The sequence below is a fragment of the Pristis pectinata genome, chromosome 34, assembly GCF_009764475.1.
Source record: "Pristis pectinata isolate sPriPec2 chromosome 34, sPriPec2.1.pri, whole genome shotgun sequence".
In the NCBI taxonomy this organism is placed as follows: domain Eukaryota; kingdom Metazoa; phylum Chordata; class Chondrichthyes; order Rhinopristiformes; family Pristidae; genus Pristis; species Pristis pectinata.
Genome location: NC_067438.1, coordinates 13,030,085 through 13,051,387, shown reverse-complemented (window position 1 = coordinate 13,051,387; position 21,303 = coordinate 13,030,085). Strand labels below are relative to the sequence as shown.

The window sequence follows — 21,303 nt, the reverse complement described above, 5'->3', positions numbered from 1 at the left end:
CTTGCTAAACATAGAAACAAAGGTGTGAGAGCAAGTCCATGAGGACAAGGGAAGGGGGTACTGCGCCTGCGCACAGCCTGCCCGCTCCCTTCCCCCTCTCTCTGCGCATGCGCAGTACGGTACCAAGCCGCACCACGCCGACATTAACCCGAAGCCGCCATCACAGTCGAGACACCCGAGAGGGTTAAAGAACATGTAAACGCCGCCGCTGCAGACCTGATACTCACGGGAGTCGATGCATTGCGATGTTACTCTTGCATTTTGAGGGAAGAAAGCCGGAAAAAAGCCGACGGGGATGAAGAAAAAAGTGTTTAAACGCCGAGTGCGCGTCACGTGATCGGAGGCGGCCAATGGGCGGTCGCCTGCGGGGCGAGCGCTGACGTAGCCGGAGATTTTCTTTGTTAACATTTTGCGGAAAATGGAGGAAAAAAGGCGGTTAAAAACGAGCTCCCGGACCCGGGCACGACGCAGGGGACGGGAGAGAACGCGGCCGAGGCGCCGGCAGCGCGGCCGCAGGCCAGAAGGTGAGGAAAGGGTTTGATTTCGGGGGGCGAATTGTCGGCGAGGGGAGGCTGCGGGGTCATGTGACCGGCGGTAGCCAATTAGCCGTCGAGCTGGCGGAGCGGCGGCCGTTAGGAAATGGAAGCCGGAGCAGGATTTCAAACTAAATTTAAAATTAATCGCCAAACCCCCCTCGGCCTTAAACTACCTCGGGCGGGGGCCGGCCGCTCCCCCTCATGAAAATTCCACAAATATACATGAGAGAAAAAAATACCCCCCCCTTCCACCCCCCCCTCAGGAAATGTGGAACTAATTTAAATCGCCCATTTTAAAGCCTTGTGGCCGTTAAAATGAGGGGATTGTGGTGGTTGGGGGGGGGGGGTGGGGGTAAATTCCTCCGAACCAACGGCGGTGGCGGCGGCTCCAAGCTCCAGCTGTTGGGGGAGGGGAGGAGAAGCAGCAGCCTCTCCTTTTGTGCCCTGGTTCGACCCCCGCCCCCACCTCGGCTTTTGAGGGGGGGGGGGTTTCTTTTCGGGGCACCCGTGGCTGAGGTGGCGGGTTGGAAGTAGTGAGGGTGGGAGGGAGAGGGGTGGTGTGTGGATGGCCCCAACCCTTGCCGCCTCCGCCTCCCTGCGGGTCGGGGTGTGGGCGGGTTGTCCTCTCCCCTCTTTATATTTTTTTGCTGTGTAATGCTGCCGAAGATGGCCGCCTCGCCCGGGCGTCAGACTCTAGGCCTCCTCGGGTAGGGCGGTCACCACACATTCCCCCCACCCCCTTCTTTCTTTCTCTCCCTCCCTCCCTCCCTCCCTCCCTCCCTCGTTATCTTTCACCCCCCACCCCCTCCTATGGCGATGCAAAGTCCCCCGGGGAGCGCAGCTCCTTCTATCGGGTGCGCCCACCTACCCTTCTCCCGGGTACAGTGCCCGCTTCAGGAGTCCCGGGTGGGGCGCCCTCCCCCTCCCCGCCATCAACCCAACCCCCTCCCCCATCGCCTTCCTCCCCATCAAGCCAACCCCCCGCCTCCCATCAAACCAAGCCAACCCCCACCCTCTCCACCAACCCAACCCCCTCCCCATGATCCCATCGCCTTCCTGCCCCATCAAGCCAACCCCCACCTCTCCACCAACTCCCCGCCCCTCCTGTATCTCTCTTTATTAAACCCCCTCAGTTGCAGGCGGGCGGAGGCGCCCGGTTTTTTCCCTCCTCCCCCCTCCCTGTTGTGTAATGGCTGACTCGTCCTCCCTCCCTCCCCCCTCGCCCCGCCCCCGCCACCGGGCCGGCCGCGTGACTCGGTGGCGCTTTCCAATCCCGGCCCGCTGCGCCCCGGGCCCCGCGCTCACATGACATTTCGCGGCCAATGGTCGTGCGCGGCGTGTGATGGACGGGCGGGCCGTCTGCCGCGCTCGGCCAATCAGCGGCGGCCGCCGGGAAGCGCTGGCTATAAAAAGGCGGGCTGGAGCGCTGCGGCGCCATTTGCTTTTTTGTGCCGAAAGCGGAGAGGGAGAGACGTGGAGAGAGAGCGAGTGGACGCGCAATCAGGCGGCATCTGATGGAAACGGCCACTCATCCGGGGCTCGACAGGTACGGCAGAGCAGTGCAGATCCTCGGCCGTGTAATGGACGGAGTATTGAAGAGAATTGCAAGGGCAAACGGGCAGAAAATCCCGGAGGCGGAGAGAGTACCCAGGGAGCTGGAGCAGGCCCGGCAGCCGGGGCCGCCATTTTCTGCCATTCACAAACAGTATACATACAGTACACATCCGGGCTGGGATGCAGGGCAGTGCGATCACTCAGCCAGGGCCGATACCACAATCAATAAATTGTAGCATTCATCTCCAAGACTATTTCGATTTATCTGAACGGAGCAGTCTGTCCAAAAGAATAATATTTCTCCGTTCTGCATGTGTAGTTTTAACCGTTTTCTTTTTTAACCACAATTCCAAAATGTTGGGGCTTTGAGTTCTGACTATTTGTATTCTGGGTATTTTATTTTCAGAAATGACTCGGTTTATTCTTTCGGTCAGGCTTTTTTAAAAAAAATGCATTCTGAGGATTTATTGTGTTACAGAAGTTCTGAGCTACAGAAGTTCTGTCCTGTGCTTGATCATGCTTTCCAATTCGAAAGCTGACATGAAGACAAGAAAAGATAGGAGCCATTTAAACTATTTAATTGAACATTTAATATTTGTCTCCCTTCTGCCAGCCCTGCATGTACTTTGTTTAATATTGATCTGAATACACAGCTTTATACATTTATTCTAGCACAACGCATGGGTTCATGTACACAGATTTTAGTCTGATGGGTTCAATGAAAGGGAATCCAATGTGGTGGTGTATCACTGTTAAACTATTTGCACTGTACTGACATATGAATTAAAAATGATCAAACTGTCATGTCATGCTTTGTTTTTATTTGGATTTTTTTCAAATTTCAGCCCCATTTCAATTGATACTCGTTTGTATTGTTTGTAATGGCTGATGCAATCTTGTATGTAGTGCAGGTATGAAACAGAAAATTCTTTTTTCTGTGGAAATCGAACAAGATGTTTTTATTGAAGGGAAGAGGGAGGGGCTCCCGGACAAGTAGCCATGTGGAAATGTCTAGTGTCATTGTAGCATAGTGGGCGTGTGCTGGCACATCAAATGTCGTTCTGCTATGGAATAGTGTCTCAAATCTGGACTGTATGCATGTCTTTACTGTGGGGATGTTCTTTTGTTTTTATGCCAGTATTCGTGGTACTGCTCTTAACTGAGGCCAGTTGTGATGCCCAAATGCCATGGAATGCTATTTTTAATTTTTTTTCCCTGAAAAAAGCAAATGTTTAATTGGATGCTTTCACCTTTTCTCATTTCCAAAAAGAGGACAATGAATGGGAGCTGACGCGAACCTATTCTTTGTATAAGGGAGTTCCCAACCACCTTCAGTTGTATATTTTCCAAGCATTATTTACCCTAGATTTGCAACGTCAGTGACTGTTTTGGCCTGAGGTTACCACTTTCTGCCAGGGTCCCCTGAGGGATTATGATGATTCATGCTGTATTTGCCAGTGGAAATCAAAAGTTTTAATTCATATTTGCTATATTTCATTGTTTCCATTTTTATTCTTGCCCTACTGCTGTTCATTCATGCTTACCAGTTGAGTTCTGGAAACTTGCTCCTTTTTTTTAGAAAGTAAAATGGGATTGGGGATTAGCTCTAGCGTTTAGTGGGAAGTTTGAATTGTGTCGTCTGTGTGGTCACAAACTACACTAACACCTTGGTTTTGGTGAAAAATTTCTCTGCTTCTGTGGTTGTTGGCTGAAGTTTTGTACTGTATTAAGTCAATTGGGTTACTAACAAGCCACTGAGTTAAAGGTATGTTGCTGGGCTGATGGTCAGCTTTGAGGATATATGTCAGCAGTACTATTTATTAGGCCTCTAGTGGGTTGTTCCAAGTGTTCCCTCCTTTACCAGAGGACGTGGTTGCTGTAAGTTAATAAGAGCTGGTTTGATTTGATCCATGGACATCATATAAAGTGTAAAAAGCTAGTCAGATTATTCCATTATCTTGGTAAACCTTGTTTTTTTTTAGAAACAAATCCTGTAAATCTGCAAGTGAGTGAAACTTCTGTTTCCTGGTTTTAAGTGTTAGTGTGTACTCCTATTGTTATTTCTATATTTTCAGGCTACTTAGAGACTACTGCATCTGTTGGATACAATTACTGTTCTCTGCTAACTGCATGCAGTTGCTGTTTTCTCATCTGGATGTGTTGCTCCTGTTCTGATCCTTATGTGCTGGTAGGGTTAGTTATTTGCTGATACTATTAGCTGATAGTGATTGGATAATTTCGAAACATTATTGTGCTTTTACCTTTGTCACCTTGCTACCACACATGAATACTGTTGCACTGTTCATGTAAGGTGTGACTACTGAATTGTTGATTTGAGATTGAAATGGATTTTTTTTAAAGTGACTTAAAAGTAGCAGAATCATTCTGGCATAATAATACAAACAAATTGGATCAATGTGCTTGCCAGTGCATTTTGTTTTTGTAGTTCTAGGCAATTTATATCCATTGGTTTAGAGTAGCTTAAGGGTATATTTGCAATCATTGTTTGTAGTTGAAACATTTAGCATTGAGGATGTATAAATAATCAGGAATTATCAGATTGCAAGAGTTAATGTTTCTGAGTAACTTGATAAGACATTGGTATTCATGTACTGTGGGAATCTGCTGGCCATGCTGAGGGAAGGAGAGGTGAGAAATTGGTATGAGGTATTTCATGCCGGAACACAGTTGTAAGTGTTTCTGTCTGTGGAACTACGTGGTGATCATGTGACACTAATATGGATGCCTTGAAGTGTGGAGTTTTGATTTTGTGATTTGCATCTCGAGTAGCATTGCATCTGTTCTTTCCCCCAGATTTGGTTGCTGGCTTGGTTACTGTAAATAATGTTCAGTGTTGATTTTATAATTGTCCTCAAGTAGGCCTTTGGCCACTGTTTATTAACCTATAGTTCTGGAAATGGATTCTGTTTCTGGGTGTAACTGACAAATTGAATGCTGTTTTTAAAAAGGCACTTGAACTTCTGTATACCTTTTTTTGCTTTTTTTTTGTTTCTTATAGCAAAATTTCCCATGACGAACTTAGAATTATCAGGACTGAACAGTACTGACGGCAGAGAAGACGATCTACAGCCAGGCCTTTAAGTAGTTGCCTCTATAGGGGATCCTCAGCAAACGAGCAACTGTTAGCCTGGTTTCCTAGTGGTTGGTATTTTTTTATTTTATTTTATTATTTTTGTAAATTACACTATGCGATTAGTAAGGTTGGAGTGTCTCCATCAGGATATTATCAGTTAACTGTGGTGATGGGAGGGCATGCCTGGGCATTCTTTACAATAATGGGTCTCAAATGTTCATGTGTCGTCCTGCTGCAAAATGCAAAATAAATTTACCATATAAAAGTAGTAAGCAGAGGAATAGTCTGGAGTCTTTTAAGCAATCATCTGAACCCAATGCTCTGTGGATTAAATGTACCATAGAACCCATGTGTTGTGTAGATGCAATTGTGCAGTTTTGTAATATTGGGGCATATGATGCAGTGAGTGTTAAGTGTGTTTTCTCTTTTGTTAAATCAAAGGTTGCAGGGGGACGCTGGTAATGGGATAACAGGCCTGTCTGGTGATCCAGGGTCTGGGAAGCGCATCCGCAAACCATCTATGCTGTATGAAGATTTTGAGAGTCCCACGATGGCCATGTCTACTTCTGTTCATTCTCAGAACAATTTTGTTGTTAGTCCTCCTCCACCAGAGGTATCAAATCCTAAGAAACCTGGTCGAATGACCAACCAGGTCCAGTACATGCAGAAAGTGCTCATGAAAGCCCTTTGGAAGCATCAGTTTGCATGGCCGTTCTACCAGCCAGTGGATGCAGTGAAACTCAGTCTCCCGGTGAGTGAGAAGTCCCTCTGTGCAAGTTGTGAACTGTGTGAGATATATGGTGAATTCCTATACAGTAAATTAACAAAATGCGGTGTCTGTGTGCTACTTTAAGTGAAAGTAGAGGCAAGAGCTTATAACTTTGTTGTGGGGTAGCCAAGTAATGGCTATGTTGACACTGGCTCAATTTCTCTCGTGCCTAGTGTCCCTCAATGCAACTTCATAACGCAACATCATAAATAAAATTCTATTTCACAAGAAGTGTAGAAAGGGCCTTAGAAAATTTATGTCCTAGGAGGAGACCATTTGGCCCATCAAGTATCCCAGCTCTCAGGATTCCACTCAACCGCTTTACCCCTACATTTTCCTGTGATGACTTCCCTCTCACTTGGTGTCCATGCTGGTTGGAAAAAGAGCTAAGCAGACTTAATCCTGTCTTCCAGCATTGGGTTTGTAGCCTTGCAGCTTATGGCTCTTCAAGTACACTACACATCAAGTACTTTTTTTAAATGGCCTGACTGCTCCCTAACTCCAATCTTCATATGACTTTTGTCCTCTTTCCTGGAGCCACCTGTGTTGCCACAGTGGGAAGGAACTGAGAGGAGAGATGGGTGATGTGGTGGTATGGGAAATCATCTGAACTACTTTCCTGCCCTTTTCTTTGTCTGGTAGTCACCATCCTCCTCCTGCCCACGGTTTTTTGAATTGCGGCATGACCACTTCCTGAAGGAAGCTATATTTATACCAGCTAAGATGCCAAAAAAACTCGTCAGCCTGTGCTAGCAATACAATTAACTATTTCCAGTGAGCCACCTAATTAACTATATGGAGAATAAAGTGGCTTTGGGGATTGATGGTCTTGCTCAACTAAAAGGTGGCTTTATTTTGCATATATAATATCAGGCTTTATTTTCCTTAAAATATGTTGCCATTGGGGCAGGAAACTGCACTGTTTCATGGTTACCTGTGTCAACTGATCCCGGAGCTCATCAGGTGACTGCTTGCAGATGCTTTGTTATTGATGTTTATTCCTGGAGCATTTTGGGAGTGTGATCATGCTGTCTTTTCTGAAAACAGTTCCTGTCAACATGATAGTGAATGGACTGTATTGGTGTTGCTGTAATATGCTGAATGCTTTTTGATACATCGGGTTTGCTTTGAAAATGTATCTGCTAATGTTGAGTCTGGCTCAGATTTCCCATTGGCTTTGCATCCAATTTTTCGTTATGGTAAGGTTGTGTTTGAACCAAAATCAAATATAATTTCTGGCCTGTGTTCCATTATTTAAATTTGTATCAGGAAATGCTGTTGAGCTCCTGCAATACTGAATTATTTGTTCTTGTTTGATGTGATCCTGCATATACACTGTGCTCCTGACAAATTTCACTTGGGAAATTTAAAAAAAGCCATACTTGAATGAGTGGATAAGCAATACAGGCAAAGTTTTATGTTAGTTATACTCAATTCAAATTGCCTGCTAATTTGAATTAGGCTGCTTTAAATGTAGCATTTTTCAAGTAGTTTGCGGAGGAAATTTGAATGTTACTAATACTGTGCGCAAAAACACTGGTCAGTTTAATTCCTACAGAAACAGCTGAGATTTGAGATTTATCAATGGTTTTGGCATATCACTATGGCTAGGACATGGGAAATAGTTCCCCACTCTTTGAATAAGCACCATTGTGATTTCCACACTCAAGCAGCACCTCCTAGGCTGAGCTCAGTAAGTACATTGCATTGTCTGCTTGGGAATGTGCTCAAATGCATAGATTCACACCCACAATAAGGGTGATACCACTGAGCAAGTTTTAGAGTTAACTTTTTGTGAATCCTAGATGGGATTTTCATGATTTATTTTACATTGAACCCAAAGAAGCAAGTTAAACTCCCCACTGTGAAAGCTGGGTATTGAAATTCAATTAATAAAGTAAGTTGAGTAACCATGAATCTACTGGATTATCATAAAAACCCATCTGGTTTGCTACTGTTTTGGGGAAAGAACATCCTGCTGACTTAATCCAATGTGACTCTGACTCTTAACTGTCTCCTCATTGAGGGAGAGCAATTAAGGATGGATAGAAAATGCTGTTGGCATGAGTGTTCATGCACCGTGAATAGATATAAATAATTACCTGTACTTGAAACTGTGTAATGTTTGGAAAACTTCATCCAAATGTTTAATTGTCCTGTTGCAGGATTACCACAAGATAATCAAACAACCAATGGACATGGGTACTATCAAGAAGCGTTTAGAGAATAATTATTACTGGAGTGCCAGTGAGTGCATGCAAGACTTCAACACGATGTTTACTAACTGTTACATTTATAACAAGGTAAACATTTTTTCCTATTCACTGAAGCTCTCCATTAACACTTATTAATTTGAGATTAGAGGATTAAATTTAGTTTGGTTACATTCTGAGTCTGGTGTGATGTTTGTTAACAAAGAGATTTCCTGGGAGGTGTAATTTTTTGTTAACTATTGTTCACAGCCTACGGATGATATTGTGTTGATGGCTCAGACTCTGGAGAAACTTTTTCTACAGAAGGTGGCACAGATGCCCCAGGAGGAAGTGGAACTAACACCAGCTCCAAAAGCAAAACATTCAAAAGGCCGCAAAACAGGGGGTAAGACCAACACAGTAGCATAGGACAGTACCTTTTTGGTTTTCTGCATAAACTTGGCAACAGTGGCAGCTGACGGTCTTCAACTTGAAACGTTAACTGTTTCTCTTTCCACAGATACTCCCTGATCCGAGTGTTTCCAGCACTTTCTGTTTTTATCTACACCAGTTCATTTTATTATCTTAAAATTTGATCAGCTTTCCCCTTAAACATCTATATCTTATAAAATGTGTTCCTGATTTGTGTAATTTTCCTTTGTGATTTGACAATTTAAGTTGGTGAGTCATTCTGATAAGTCTTTTGCACTTCCCTTCAAGGCCAATATGTCCATCTTGAAGTGTTATGCCCAGAACTACTCGCAGTACTCCGTGTGGTGTAGCCAGGGATTTGCGTAGCTTCTACCCGCTTGTGTTCCAGGCCTGTAAGGCCAGCCTTCTATTGGCTTATTTGATTATTTTCTGGACCTGTAACATTTTAATCTGTACCTTGACCCCCCTGAGTCTCTTCGGACTCCAACTGAATCTAGCTTCTCGCTATTTAGAAACTATCGTCGAAGCCTTTTTCCAGTGCAAGGTTACCCACATTTAGGCTAAATTTCGTTTGATGTCGTTTTGTCAATATGTATAATTATTATGCCATTTACTTTCTGTACTGCTTAGAATGTCCCCTGATTGAAATCAACAGAACCTGCATACGTCGCTTCCCATTCCATCTGCTCCTGAGAATTTGTCATTCTTTAATAAAAGATTCTCAATTTTTGAGAGTCCTTGCCACAGCCCCCATTCTTGTATTCTTGGGATGTCTGGAATCTTTGAAGCAAAATAGGCGGCACGGTAGCATAGCGGTTAGCACGACGCTATTACAGCACCAGCGATCGGGGTTCGATTCCCGCCGCTGTCTGTAAGGAGTTTGTACGTTCTCCCGTGTCTGTGTGGGTTTCCTCCGGGTGCTCCGGTTTCTTCCCACATTCCAAAGATGTACGGGTAGGTTAATTTGAGTTTAAAATGGGCGGTGCGGACTCATTGGGCCGGAAGGGCCTGTTACCACACTGTAAATAAAAAAAAAAAATTTTTTTAAATTAGTCAACATGTCTGTTGTCATGTCCATATTTTTATTTGCATCGTCAGAGTTCTATTTTCAAGGGGTCCATTTTGACATTCCTGATACAAACACTTTTTTGTGCTAATTGTGATACCCTTGCAAGTGTCTTATTCTTATTACTTTACCTTTTTGAACTTCTGTTACATGTCAGCATCTGTGCTGCCCTTTGCTTTTTAATTTCATGATGTTCCTTGGATATTTGTTGGGTTTTGGAACTCCTGCCTCTTGAGGATATGAACTGGGCATCAATGCATGTTCATGCATTGTCCAGCTGTTAAGTCAGGCTTGCTTGTTATCACATTGCTTCATACTATCTTAGTCTATGTAAAAGTTAAAATTACCCACTGAAACCACTTGGCCTTTGATACCTACAGGTCTAATCTCTGCAGTTAGAGAGCCCTTTGTTTTACAGCTGCTACTAGGGGAGCTATCTTCATTTTCCACGAGTCTTGAATCCTTTTTCTACCCATGTTTCCACTGTGTGCTTGTTCTTCAAATTACCTCTAGTGAGAGACCATAATCTAATTCAGAGGCTACTTCCACACCCCTTATTTCCCACCAGCTTCCTCATTCACCATTTCCCTTTATTTTTTTTAGTTAAGTCTTGATAGCATCATAGAATCACACAACATAGAAACAGGCAACTTCAGCCCAGCCATTACTAATGACTGCATTGTCATATTCTCTTAGCCCAAGTCAAATTGGAACTGGTTATTCACTTTATTTCTTGTACTCTGTATAAGGAGCTTCCAACACTTGGGTCACACTTATCCTACTCTGACATTTTGTTTGTATTTTTTTTCTCTTAGCTATGGTATCTATCACTACGTCAATTTGCATGTGGATTGGGTAGTCCAGAGATATCATCTTTAGGCCCTATTCTTTAGGTTGGCTCCTTGCACTTGATAAGCATAACCTCTTGCCTATTGGTTAATTGATCTTGAGATCCTTCCTTCAATACCATTTCAATCTGATTTGAAATGCCCCTTCCCTTAGCATAATGTAGGCGTGATTCCTTGTTGGTTTGACTGCATTGTACCATATGGGTCCTGTTTCTGTGGAACATGGTCCTTTATCTCATTTACATTTCTCCTGCAGTGTATACTTCTGCACATGCCAGCCCTGTTCTGACACCACACTCTTGAGCTCTGCCTGAAGTATGGAGTAAATTGTCCAAATACTGCTGCTGCATCCTTGTATATCAAAGAGTCTCTAACTTTCACTCCAGCTTGATGAGTGTTTGTTATTTTTGCAGTTCTTATTTTGGATTTAACATTGTTTAGTGTTTTGGTGCTTAGTTTTAAATGCAGCTTTAAGCCTGCATGAGCTGCTACAGGAATTAAAGGCAGAACCTTTTACATTCTTATCTGTAACCAAATTGTCAGTTTGCAATCTATTTAAGATTGCTTTAGTTGATAATTTATGTTGAGTACAGACTTTTCATTAGGATTTGTAGATTGGTAGTAATTGTGCATAGAATACTACTACTGAGATTGGAGACTGAATGTCTTTTTTGTTTTAATCTGATCTTTTTTGTTTTGTGGACAAACAGGCATCACAAATCATCCTTCGCTACCTGCATTAAACATCCAGATACGTCAAATGTGATCATTTGTACAGTTTTGCCATCTTTTCTGTGCCCAAGATTTGTATTTAATCCAGTATAGAATTTTTACTTGAATGAAAGTGGGAAGGGAATCTGCACTGTACCATTTTATGATGAACACATGCGTGTCAACTGATCCCAGAGGTTTATCTTGCAACTGTCTCCTTGCTGACGTTTTGTCGCCAAGTGATGTTGGTTACCAGAGGATTCTGGGAACATGATCATGCCTTGAATTCTGAAAATGGATGTTGCCCATTTTAGTAATAGAGGCAGGGTATAAAGACATTTATTTTGTGGGGGAGGGGTTGAAATCAATTTGAAATGTATCCAATAAATAGTTGCTCTTATTACAGTGAGGTTTTTTTCAGTACTAATGGGTTCTTTTCCACAGGGGTGCCTTCTGTTCCAGGAGGAGTGACCATGTCTCAGGTCCCAATGGTATCCTCAGTGTCTCAACCAACTGCCTACTCTCCTCCAACACCAGAAGTACCCACACCTATTCTTGAAGTGTCTCAGACTTCAGTCATATCTACGCCAATTGTACACAAGTCTTCACATTCACCCCCTCAGTCTGCATTGGCAGTACCACCACCAGCACAGCCTGTCACAAAGGTAAGTAGGACTGTTTTGAGCTTAAAATACTCTTGGGGGGGGGGGGGGGGGGGGGGGGGAGGGGTGGAGGTGGGCGAAGAAGGTAGTTTTTCCTTCTGCATATAATCTGATTTAGTATCTTGTTAAGAAAAAGGGATGTTGGAAAATGAACTGCCAGTAGTAATTCAGGTGGTAATTGTAATTTATTCTTATTATAAGAACTAGAATGTTAGCTGAATGTTAAATAATTTTTTTTAGTTCCCACTCCCTGACTATCATGGCATTCGAAACTTAACCAGTTTCCCAAAAAAGTATCAGGACTGCCTTTGAGGTGATTGTTGTTGATTGTGTCATGGGCAGTAACCTTACTCCAGATATATTGCCCTGATGTGGGAATGGAAATCAAATGAGTGCTTTTGTGTTTTGCAACAAATAGGTGTTTGGTCTCGTCTATGGTGCTTTTAATTACCTAGTCCAGTATATGTTTTCCAAACTATGCAAATAGTAGATTAACCTGCTAAAGGAATAGATTAACCACCTTTGTCAGTAGTTAGCTTTGTCTTTTGTTTGAGGTAGACTTGTGTTCACAACTGGTTGGAGGTTTTGGAAATGTTATTTTCACTGGGTGTTTATGTACATTTTAATACTTCTACATGGTTTGGTGAGCTTAAAGTTGGGAAGAACAATGGTAGTGGAAACTTTAAATGATATTGTTGATAATAAGGCCTTTTTAATTATTATAAATCCCTTAACATAGTTTGTGATCTGGAACCTGTTAAGGGAAGTGTGTATTTGGGTCCCTTGTAGACTTGAATCAGTTTTGTGCCTGCAATGTATAGGCTAGTATTTTGAAAACGTCTATAGCTTGCTGCTTCAATTTTAGTGCCTAGCTTACTGTGACTTGAGCAATTGGTGAAAAGTTTGCTGCCTTGGGCATTGAGAGAGAATGTAGTTGCAATGACTAATAGATTTTTTTCCTTGCAGAAGAAAGGAGTGAAGAGGAAAGCAGATACAACAACCCCAACCACTTCAGTTGTCACCACAAGTGGCGAGTCCTCTCCATCAGTAGCTGAAAGCAAGGCTGCAAAGATTCCACTTAGACGTGAGAGTGGCAGACCAATCAAACCACCAAAGAAAGACTTGCCAGATTCCCAGCAGCATCAGAGTTCGAAGAAAGGCAAATTGAGTGAACAGCTGAAGTATTGCAATGGCATCTTGAAAGAGCTGTTGTCAAAGAAACACGCAGCATATGCCTGGCCCTTTTATAAACCTGTGGATGCCAAAGCTCTTGGGCTTCATGACTACCATGATATAATCAAGCATCCCATGGACCTGAGTACTATCAAAGTATGTTGCATCCAAGCAACGCATTCTCTAATCGCCATACTGTTTATACTCGGATACAGTGAAACCTGTACGCTAAACTGGTTCCTGTCTTCATGGTGCTATTTCTCAACCAAGGGCTTTTCTCACAGAATTAATTGTCTAGCTCCCACCGTAAGCAACTTTCTACCACTGAGGCAACATTTGTTGTTTCTTTAAATCAAAAAGAAACTAGTAATTTTTAAGGGAACGAACTTCAGGATTAATCGACATTTTTTTTCCCTTCAGTCTGAAAGGTGACTGCTGAATGCAGGTTTCACTGTACCTTATAACTGAATCTCTCCACAGCACACTGCTGTGCTGTTAGCTATGTACTCCTGCTTGGATAGGGTGTATGCACATTTGTTTGCTCATGAGCTTAAGTGGCTTACCTGTGCAGGTACACTAAACATTCAAGTACTTATTCAGATCCTCTTGCTGGCTTTGGACATTGCAACATTTCCCAAATGAACCGCTAACACCAGTTGCAGGACTAGAAGAGTCACTGATCCATAAATATTTAGATTAAGGTAGCATTATTAGGAGATGCATATATTTTGATCTCCATTGAAACTAGTGTATTTCCTGCGTTAATAAACAAACTCTACGGGAAAAAATTGAACGTTTAGACATGAACAATTTGTGGAATCTCAGCACCATGGCAGAGTCCTGGTGTTCCTTGAAACTTAGACTCGCCCTTTTGTTTCTTTCCCCATAACTTTGTGCTGTTTCATGTTGTAAGGAAGGCCTGACAACCTAGTTCTGGGCCTTCTCTATACATCAGAACATAACTAAGGGATGTATTAATCGTTTTAGTGCCATTTTCCCCTTTGGTACCCTTGATAATTGCCAAAATGTGAGAGTAATTGTGGATATTTTGTTATTTTTAATTTGTCTACCTGTTACAATAGTTAATTGGAGTTCTACTTCCAGAGCTGTTAACTTGTGGCTTTCTGTGTAAGATGATCTAAGGTTCCCAACCATCGAGTGAAGAGATGGGTAATCCAATCACTTTCTATTTTAATGCACTGTTGGCAGATAAAGCTGTACTTTCTTGCTGTGGTGCAGCTTGTTGAATGTCTTCTATATCTTTCCTCTTAGAGGAAGATGGATGAGCGTGAATACCAGGATGCACAGGAATTTGCAGCTGATGTGAGATTAATGTTCTCGAATTGTTACAAGTATAACCCACCCGATCATGATGTGGTTGCCATGGCCAGGAAGTTGCAGGTACCTTCACTTTTGGTGTGAGAGGGATGTGTGTTTTAATAAGTTTGATAAACTGATTTGCTGCTGCTATGTAATGCAGACTGCCTTCCTTTTATGCTGTATAATGGCCTGCCGGCTTTAGAACACAAAATAACCCACTTCAGCATAGAGGCAAAATACTCCAGATGTTGAGAATGCTGGAATGAAAACGGCTGGAAATGCCCAGCCGATCAGTCATGAGCAACAAGTTCAGCTTTTTGAATGAAGTTTAACCCCGGCACTTAAAGGTTTAGCATTCACTTGATTAGACTGTGAACATTTATTTTTAAATAATCAAACCTACGAGGCATCGATTTGTTTATTGCATTTGGTGAAGTCTGCCACTTGCGTTCTGTCAACCAGAATTCTGCAGCCAAGGTGGTCTTTCTCAGCAGCCTTTTGCCATCTGGTTTTAATTTTGAAATCTTCAATGCTCATCCATACTTTGCATTACCATGACTTTTCCTACCTCTGCAATCTCATGCATTTTGTATCTGCGTGCCCAATCCAGCACAACTATCTTCTTGGTCTACCAGCCACCTTGTCACTGGGATTCCCCTCCTCAGCATCTGTTTTGCTGCTCACTTACCTTCCTTCAAAGATGTACTGAAAATATCCCTTTTTACCAATGCATATACTTCCTAGTCCTCCTTTTCCTTTCGTCCTTTGCTCCGTTTGGGCTAGCTATCTGAAGCCTTTTAACTTTGTAGGCATCTTGCATGTACTTGAGACATTTGCGTCGTCTTTGCAGCTGTCATTTCTTGACTGAATAGCATCCCACAAGCTGCTAAGAGTCTTTAATTGTTGCTCTTCAGTCATTTGGTTTAAAAATTCCCATTTATTCTTGTTTCAGGACGTCTTTGAATTCCGTTTTGCCAAGATGCCGGATGAGCCTATAGAATTCACACCCCCACCTGCACCAACTACTCTTCCTCCTGTTGTGTCTAAATCATCATCTGATTCTTCCAGTAACAGTAGTAGTGGGAGCTCATCGGACACTGAGAGCTCAGATGATTCTGAGGAAGAGCGAGCTAATCGTTTGGCAGAACTACAGGAACAGGTATGGACCAATATTATTGACAAAATCACAAGGCTTGTTTTGAAGGTGTCCTGCAACTGGATGTTAAAATTCTTCATGCATATGCAATTAGTTTGAAATGCCATACTATATTTGGTAGCTCTCACTCTTTTACTAATGAGGGTAATGGGTCTTCTAGCTGTAAGAATGACGTGTGGTTTTCAGCTGAAACTGGAAAAAGTGCAGTCCTCTTTACGTTGCCCCACACTTGAAATTTGAGGATTAACTTGAGGAATTTAACCTCTTGCAAATATTTTTTGAACCCCACTCCTCCTCTGTGGCTTAATTTTCTGATATCCCAAAGACACTGATTCTTCATTCTTAATGCCACTTCAAATTTATTTCCTAATAGCCCATGAGGGATGGGAGCTATCTGTAATGATTCTAATGTATGCTGCATGTTTCCTCCTTGTACCCTGCACTTCCGGGTGATCTTGTGGTTGCTTCCAGCAGGATCGAGTTCTGTTTTAGGATGGACTGTAATAGAATGATGTTTCTTCTTGCAGCTAAGGGCTGTTCATGAGCAGTTAGCAGCACTCTCACAGGCTCCTATGTCCAAACCAAAGAAAAAGCGGGACAAGAAAGAAAAGAGAGACAAAAAGAAGAAGAAAGAGAAGCACAAGATGAAAGATGAAGAGGACAAACTGCTTAAGCCATCCAAGTCAAAGGCAGCACCGAAAAAACAGTCAAAAAAAGCATCTGGAGGCAGCAGCTCGAGTGGTAACAATAAGTGAGTGTTACCTAGCTACTGTGCCTGTTAATACTAGCCTGGATTGTGTTGAAATTTGGGTATGTTACCTTTTTTGGATGGTGGGGGGGAAGATAGCCCTGCAAACATTAAGCATTAATGTTGGATTACTTGATCCATATAGTACACTGTGCACCTTTACTGCATGGTGCTGTCTTTATATGTTCCAAAATCCAAACAGTGAGGTGATGACAGCATTTCGTGATTGCACTTGGGTCCCCCTCTTTGACGTTGCTGTACTATATATCTTGGTGCCAGTGCCTGATCTCTGGTAGCTGCTTTGTCGATGATTGGTGAGGTTCAGGAATTGTGTGCTTTGTTACTTGGTAGATAAGGCTTTGTTTAATGTTTTATTTTTGGGTTTACCCACAGGCAATCCAAAAAGGCGAAGCAGCCTCCCCCTCCGCCACCACCACCCCCTCCTGGTTATGATTCTGAAGAGGAAGACAACTGCAGGCCCATGACGTATGATGAGAAGCGACAGTTGAGCTTGGACATTAACAAGCTGCCGGGTGACAAGCTTGGCCGTGTGGTACACATCATCCAGTCCAGGGAACCGTCACTTCGGGACTCCAATCCTGATGAGATTGAGATAGACTTTGAAACTCTTAAACCATCCACTCTTCGAGAGCTTGAACGTTACGTAATGTCCTGTTTACGGAAGAAACCTCGGAAACCTTACTGTAAGTCTGTGTGCTGCAGGTTGGGTGTTTCTGGTATTCTGTGGCCAGTGTTTGTTGAGCCTGTCTTTGTGTGTGGTCAGTGTTACTGTAGATTGATAGTATGGAAAATTGCATTTGCTGGTCAGGTCAACTGCAATCTTACAAGTTAGGAAATGCAGGTGGTTCCCACGTTACGAGAAGGGGTTGTGTGCGTTCCTATAAAACAATCTGTTTAAAAGCTATGTGAAGCCACATCAACTGTGCATTTGTCAAGAAATGCATGTTGATTTAAAAAAAAATTCTGTATACTTTTACCAATTTTTGTGAGATGGAATTTTGTGCCACATCTCAAATTTTTGGCTAGCAATTTGTGAAGTTTGTATTGGCGAATTTCTGTTATCCATACGGCTGTAATGTAGGGGCTACCTGTAGTGGCCTCTTGGGTATTGGTATTTAAAGTTAAGGGCCTCAAATTGAGGTTCTGCGGGATTGTCTAGTCTAACTAGGGTATGAAAATGTTCTTTTCATTTGGACTGTTTACATGAATTGTTCTTTTAGTGCTCTTAATTCAAGAGAAGTAGCAGCTTTGATTTAAGAGAATGACAAAAAAAAAGGAGGAAGAGAAATCCCATAAGTGAAGTAGGTGAGGGTGGGAGGATTCTTGTGCATTTTAACACACTTTTGGGCTTGATTGACTAGCTAGGATGAAGAGCTCTTTGCTGTGCTGAACATTTTCTTTATAAAGCTGAAAATCTCCCAAGCCGGAGAAGTGTGTAATATATGATAGAACAGTTTTGGTTTTCGTTCCATCCCATTTTCTGTATTATAACCTGCCAAAGGTCAGAGACTGGCCCCTGACTTTCCAATATCTTTGTTGTGCATGTAGCGTCTCAAAATTGTCATTCATTTACTTGGATGTGTGTGGTTTCAACGGCCTTGGCTCAATGCTACCCAAGACAAAGCAGCCCATTTGATATAACTAACCTCCCCACCTGCATTAATTCCTCCAGTATTGGGCTACATTGTGGACCATCCACAACAGTGGCAACTCCAGGTCTTTCTTGCCAAGCACTTGCCAGACCAAAGGTTTCTACTCCCTGGGATAAAGGAGGTAGGCTTGTGAGAATGAGAATGCTGCTGCCTATAATAGCATGCCCTTCCCTCTGTCATATATTTTTCTCACTTGGACTTTACTCTGCATAGTAGTGTAGGACTGCAATGTTTGCAGGACTCAAGTTTGTCACCACCATTTAAGTGCAGCTTAGGATGAAAAATGTGTTTTCCATGTGAGAGATGTCCATATACTTTGAATTAAGTAAGTCTTTTAAGCCTGATAGTTGCTTTTAACTGTTGCATTCATTGATATTTCAGCCAAGAAACAAGCAGGAAAGACCAAGGAGGAACTGGCTATGGAGAAGAAGAAAGAGTTAGAAAAACGCCTACAGGACGTGAGTGGCCAGCTGAATCCCAGTAAAAAACCTCCAAAGAAAGGTTTGTCTGTTAGTCCAGCACTTGTCTGATGTTCCTTCTTTGAATCTTTTTTTAGTGGGTAATCCATAATAGAATTTTAATTCAAAATACAGTTGGGATTTAATTATGATGTGCGTGGTGAGCAGTCTTGAGGTGGGTGAACTGCTTGGTTTGGATCCAGTGGAAATGACCTTAATATTTCAAGCAGTTCCTACTGTGAAAGTCATGAGCAAAGTTGGCAAGTCAAAGTTTGATGTTAGAGGGCTGGCTGTTAGAGTACCATTGGACGGCATTTAAGTGTTTTTTTAGTCATACCGCATGTAAATGGACTCTTCAGCCCACAGAGTTCTGTGCCAATCATTGATTGCCCATTACATTAATTGCATTTTTAATTCTTCCCACATTAATTCACTCCAAATTCTTGAGATGAGGGATTGTGTAGTTTTACACAGTGAGGTTGTGTTAGCATATCCAGTGGTTACACAGTTCATTGTGCGAATCAATACTTAATATCATTGAAGATTTGGTGAGAAATGTTGCTTTAAAGATTTATTTTGATTTACTAGAATGTTGCTGGGTCTTTAGAGTTGAGTTACAGGGAAAGATTGAACAGGTTGGGACTTTATTCCTTGGAGTGTGGAAGAATGAGGGGAGATTTGATAGAGGTTTACAAAACTGAGGAATATAGACAGATTAAATGCGAATAGGCTCTTTCCACCTAGATTAGGAGAGATGAGTATAAGAGGACATGGCTTTAGGGTGAAAGGGGAAAGGTTTAGGAGGAACATTGGTGGGGGGGGGGACGGGACATACTCGGTGGGAGTGTGGAACGAGCTGCCATCTGATGTGGTAAATGTGGGCTCACTCTTAAGTTTTAAGAATAAATTGGATAGATACATGGGTGAGGGAGGTCGGGAGGGTTATGGACCAAGTGCAGGTCATTGGAGCTAGAGGAATAAAGTTTCAGCACAGACTAGAAGGGCCGACTGGCCTGTTTTCTGTGCTGTAGTGTTCTGTGGTTCTAAATGAGATTTCTTCTTGCAGCAACTGAGAAGCCGGATCCAGTTCAGCCAGCTGGTCCTTCACGCCTCAGCGCCAGCAGCAGCAGTTCGTCGGGATCTGACACTAGTAGCACTTCAAGTGGATCGAGTTCATCAGACACTAGTGATTCTGACTCTGGTTAGAATTGGCAGATGCTCTGGCAGGTTTCTTTTTGAGCAAATTGGTTTAGGATTGGTTCGAACTAATCTGCGGGGTCGGAAGAAGTATGAACCAGACTGTCGGGAGGTATCCTGTCCCCACGTGCCCATCGTTACTGACTGCAGTGTACATGGTTTGATGTGATTTTTTTTTACAAAAAGGAAAAAAAACCTACACATGCGATACATCGCAAGGACAGACCTGGTAGAGGATTATCCACTCCGTAACACATCAGCTAGATCTCATAACCTGTCTGTCTCAAAAATGTGTGCTGTATTTGGGGCCAAGTGGGGACTGGGGTTGGGGGAGGGTGCTATGGGGTGCTTGAGGCTGTTGCTTGGTTCCTCTTCCCTCTTCAGTTGAGGTGACTGGGCCAGGTCAAAGGAGACTGCAACCTCTAAACCTAGAGTCCTCCTCTTGCGCAAAATCATGTGGAGAATCCAATGTGAGGGGTGAGCAGTTTTGAACCCACCTGTAGAGTCGCTGTAAGCAGTTTTATTTTGTTTTGAAGGTATTTTTCCATTTTGAAAACATTTTAAGCTGTTGGTCTCTGAACTGTCACTCTGAAACCCATGCAATGCAGCTATCTTCAGTGGAGTTATTGAGTTTTTTTTTAAAGAGACTTAAGTTATAGTTTTTTTACATCTTTTAAGATGGTTCAAGAAGGTTGTGCTTCATCTTGACCATGAAAGGCCACTGTCCAGAGGCCACTTGGCTTTTACTGAGTTTACTGGTTTGGTTGAGAAGCATTTTTGGGGGCAAAAGAAACAGTAATCCAACTGAACATGAGTGGGCGGGCTTGAGCTCTGCCCATTTTTATTCTTTCCACATCCAGTACTTGAATGCAGAGCAGTAACGCTGTACCAAGGTGGTGTTGGTCAGTGCACAGTGTGTAAGCAATTGCTTTGTGCCTATCTTATTTCCCCTCCTCTTTTGGTTTGGACTAGGCTGACTGGATAGTCTTGCTGGTTATCCTTCTACTTGGTGCCGTCTTACTGAGTTGCACAACTTAGTTTGGAGGGGCGAAATTGTTTTTAATGTGTACAGTTTAGTTGTAGTCTTCATTTCTGCAAAGGTTACAGGAAAAGCTGACAGCTAAATTTAATCTTTTTTCATCCAGTTATGTGGTGTTTTATTTATTTTGTTACAAAATAATTATGTTTTATATTGTAAAGACTGAACCAATGTGCCTGTTGATGCAGGTCACAAGAGTGTAGAGTGAGATTTTAACAAGTATTGTATATATATAAAGATGCACAATTGAAAAGCATGTTTCTTAATGTAAAGGTGAATTTTATTTTTTATCTTAATCTGTAAAGTTTTTTTTTCTACAGTCCGTTCTTGTTTTTTTTTGTTATTTGTAGAATTGGACCTCATGTAGCAGTTAACAACTTGTATGTGACAATGTATTTGTTAAACCTTGAGTTCTCAATGCTGTACAGTAAAAATGTTCTTTAAAGCTGCATCAGTTTCTTAAATTGATTTGTTGGACTAGGTGCTTGCCATTAGAGTGAAAGTTCAAACCTGATTAAGATTAGCACTATTCATAGTCGGGTTTATTATCACTGACATGTTGAGATTTTTACACAAATTAGTACAGTGCAAGGCATAAAAATTACTAAATTATAAAAACAGTGCAAAAGAGGAATAATGAGGTAGTGTTCATGGACTGATCAGAAATCTGGTGGT

At 42.5% G+C, this 21,303-nt stretch overlaps 2 protein-coding genes and 1 non-coding gene across 6 annotated transcripts in view; 2 read left to right on the top strand and 1 right to left on the bottom strand.

The window, feature by feature from the left end:
• Nucleotides 1-1,974, bottom strand: part of LOC127585963 (uncharacterized) — a 29,222-nt gene extending 27,248 nt beyond the window's left edge. The window contains exons 1-2 of the mRNA XM_052043718.1: nt 1,760-1,974; nt 228-664 (exon numbers count right to left, since the gene is read on the bottom strand). Of these exons, the coding sequence (XP_051899678.1) occupies nt 228-664; nt 1,760-1,974 (652 nt within the window). The remainder of the gene's footprint in view (nt 1-227; nt 665-1,759) is intronic.
• LOC127585893 (bromodomain-containing protein 2-like) lies at nt 118-21,077 on the top strand. 4 transcript variants are annotated; one of them, XM_052043615.1, is made up of 13 exons: nt 118-524; nt 5,110-5,252; nt 5,626-5,935; nt 8,119-8,256; nt 8,416-8,551; nt 11,647-11,867; nt 12,831-13,193; nt 14,310-14,438; nt 15,310-15,516; nt 16,041-16,264; nt 16,655-16,965; nt 18,316-18,435; nt 19,459-21,077. In XM_052043615.1, the coding sequence occupies exons 3-13, from the start codon at nt 5,705-5,707 to the stop codon at nt 19,596-19,598; spliced, it is 2,220 nt and encodes a 739-aa protein (XP_051899575.1). In that variant the 5' UTR covers nt 118-524; nt 5,110-5,252; nt 5,626-5,704; the 3' UTR covers nt 19,599-21,077. The 4 variants fall into 4 exon arrangements, with proteins under 4 accessions (XP_051899575.1, XP_051899574.1, XP_051899573.1 ...); XM_052043616.1 differs by lacking the exon at nt 118-524 and adding an exon at nt 1,968-2,082; XM_052043614.1 differs by lacking the exon at nt 5,110-5,252.
• LOC127586161 (small nucleolar RNA SNORD10) lies at nt 11,360-11,499 on the top strand. Its single transcript, XR_007958661.1, has one exon. It is a non-coding gene; the product is annotated as a small nucleolar RNA SNORD10 (small nucleolar RNA).
• Nucleotides 21,078-21,303: the final 226 nt, after the last annotated feature.

What these genes read in the sequence shown, in the direction of transcription:
- LOC127585893 (XM_052043613.1), top strand. Translation starts at nt 2,051, where the DNA reads ATGGAAACGGCCACTCATCCGGGGCTCGACAG. An exon ending in CAGTGAAACTCAGTCTCCCG is followed by an intron (nt 5,936 to 8,118) that starts GTGAGTGAGAAG and finishes GTCCTGTTGCAG; the next exon opens with GATTACCACAAGATAATCAA. An exon ending in GAAACCTCGGAAACCTTACT is followed by an intron (nt 16,966 to 18,315) that starts GTAAGTCTGTGT and finishes TTGATATTTCAG; the next exon opens with CCAAGAAACAAGCAGGAAAG.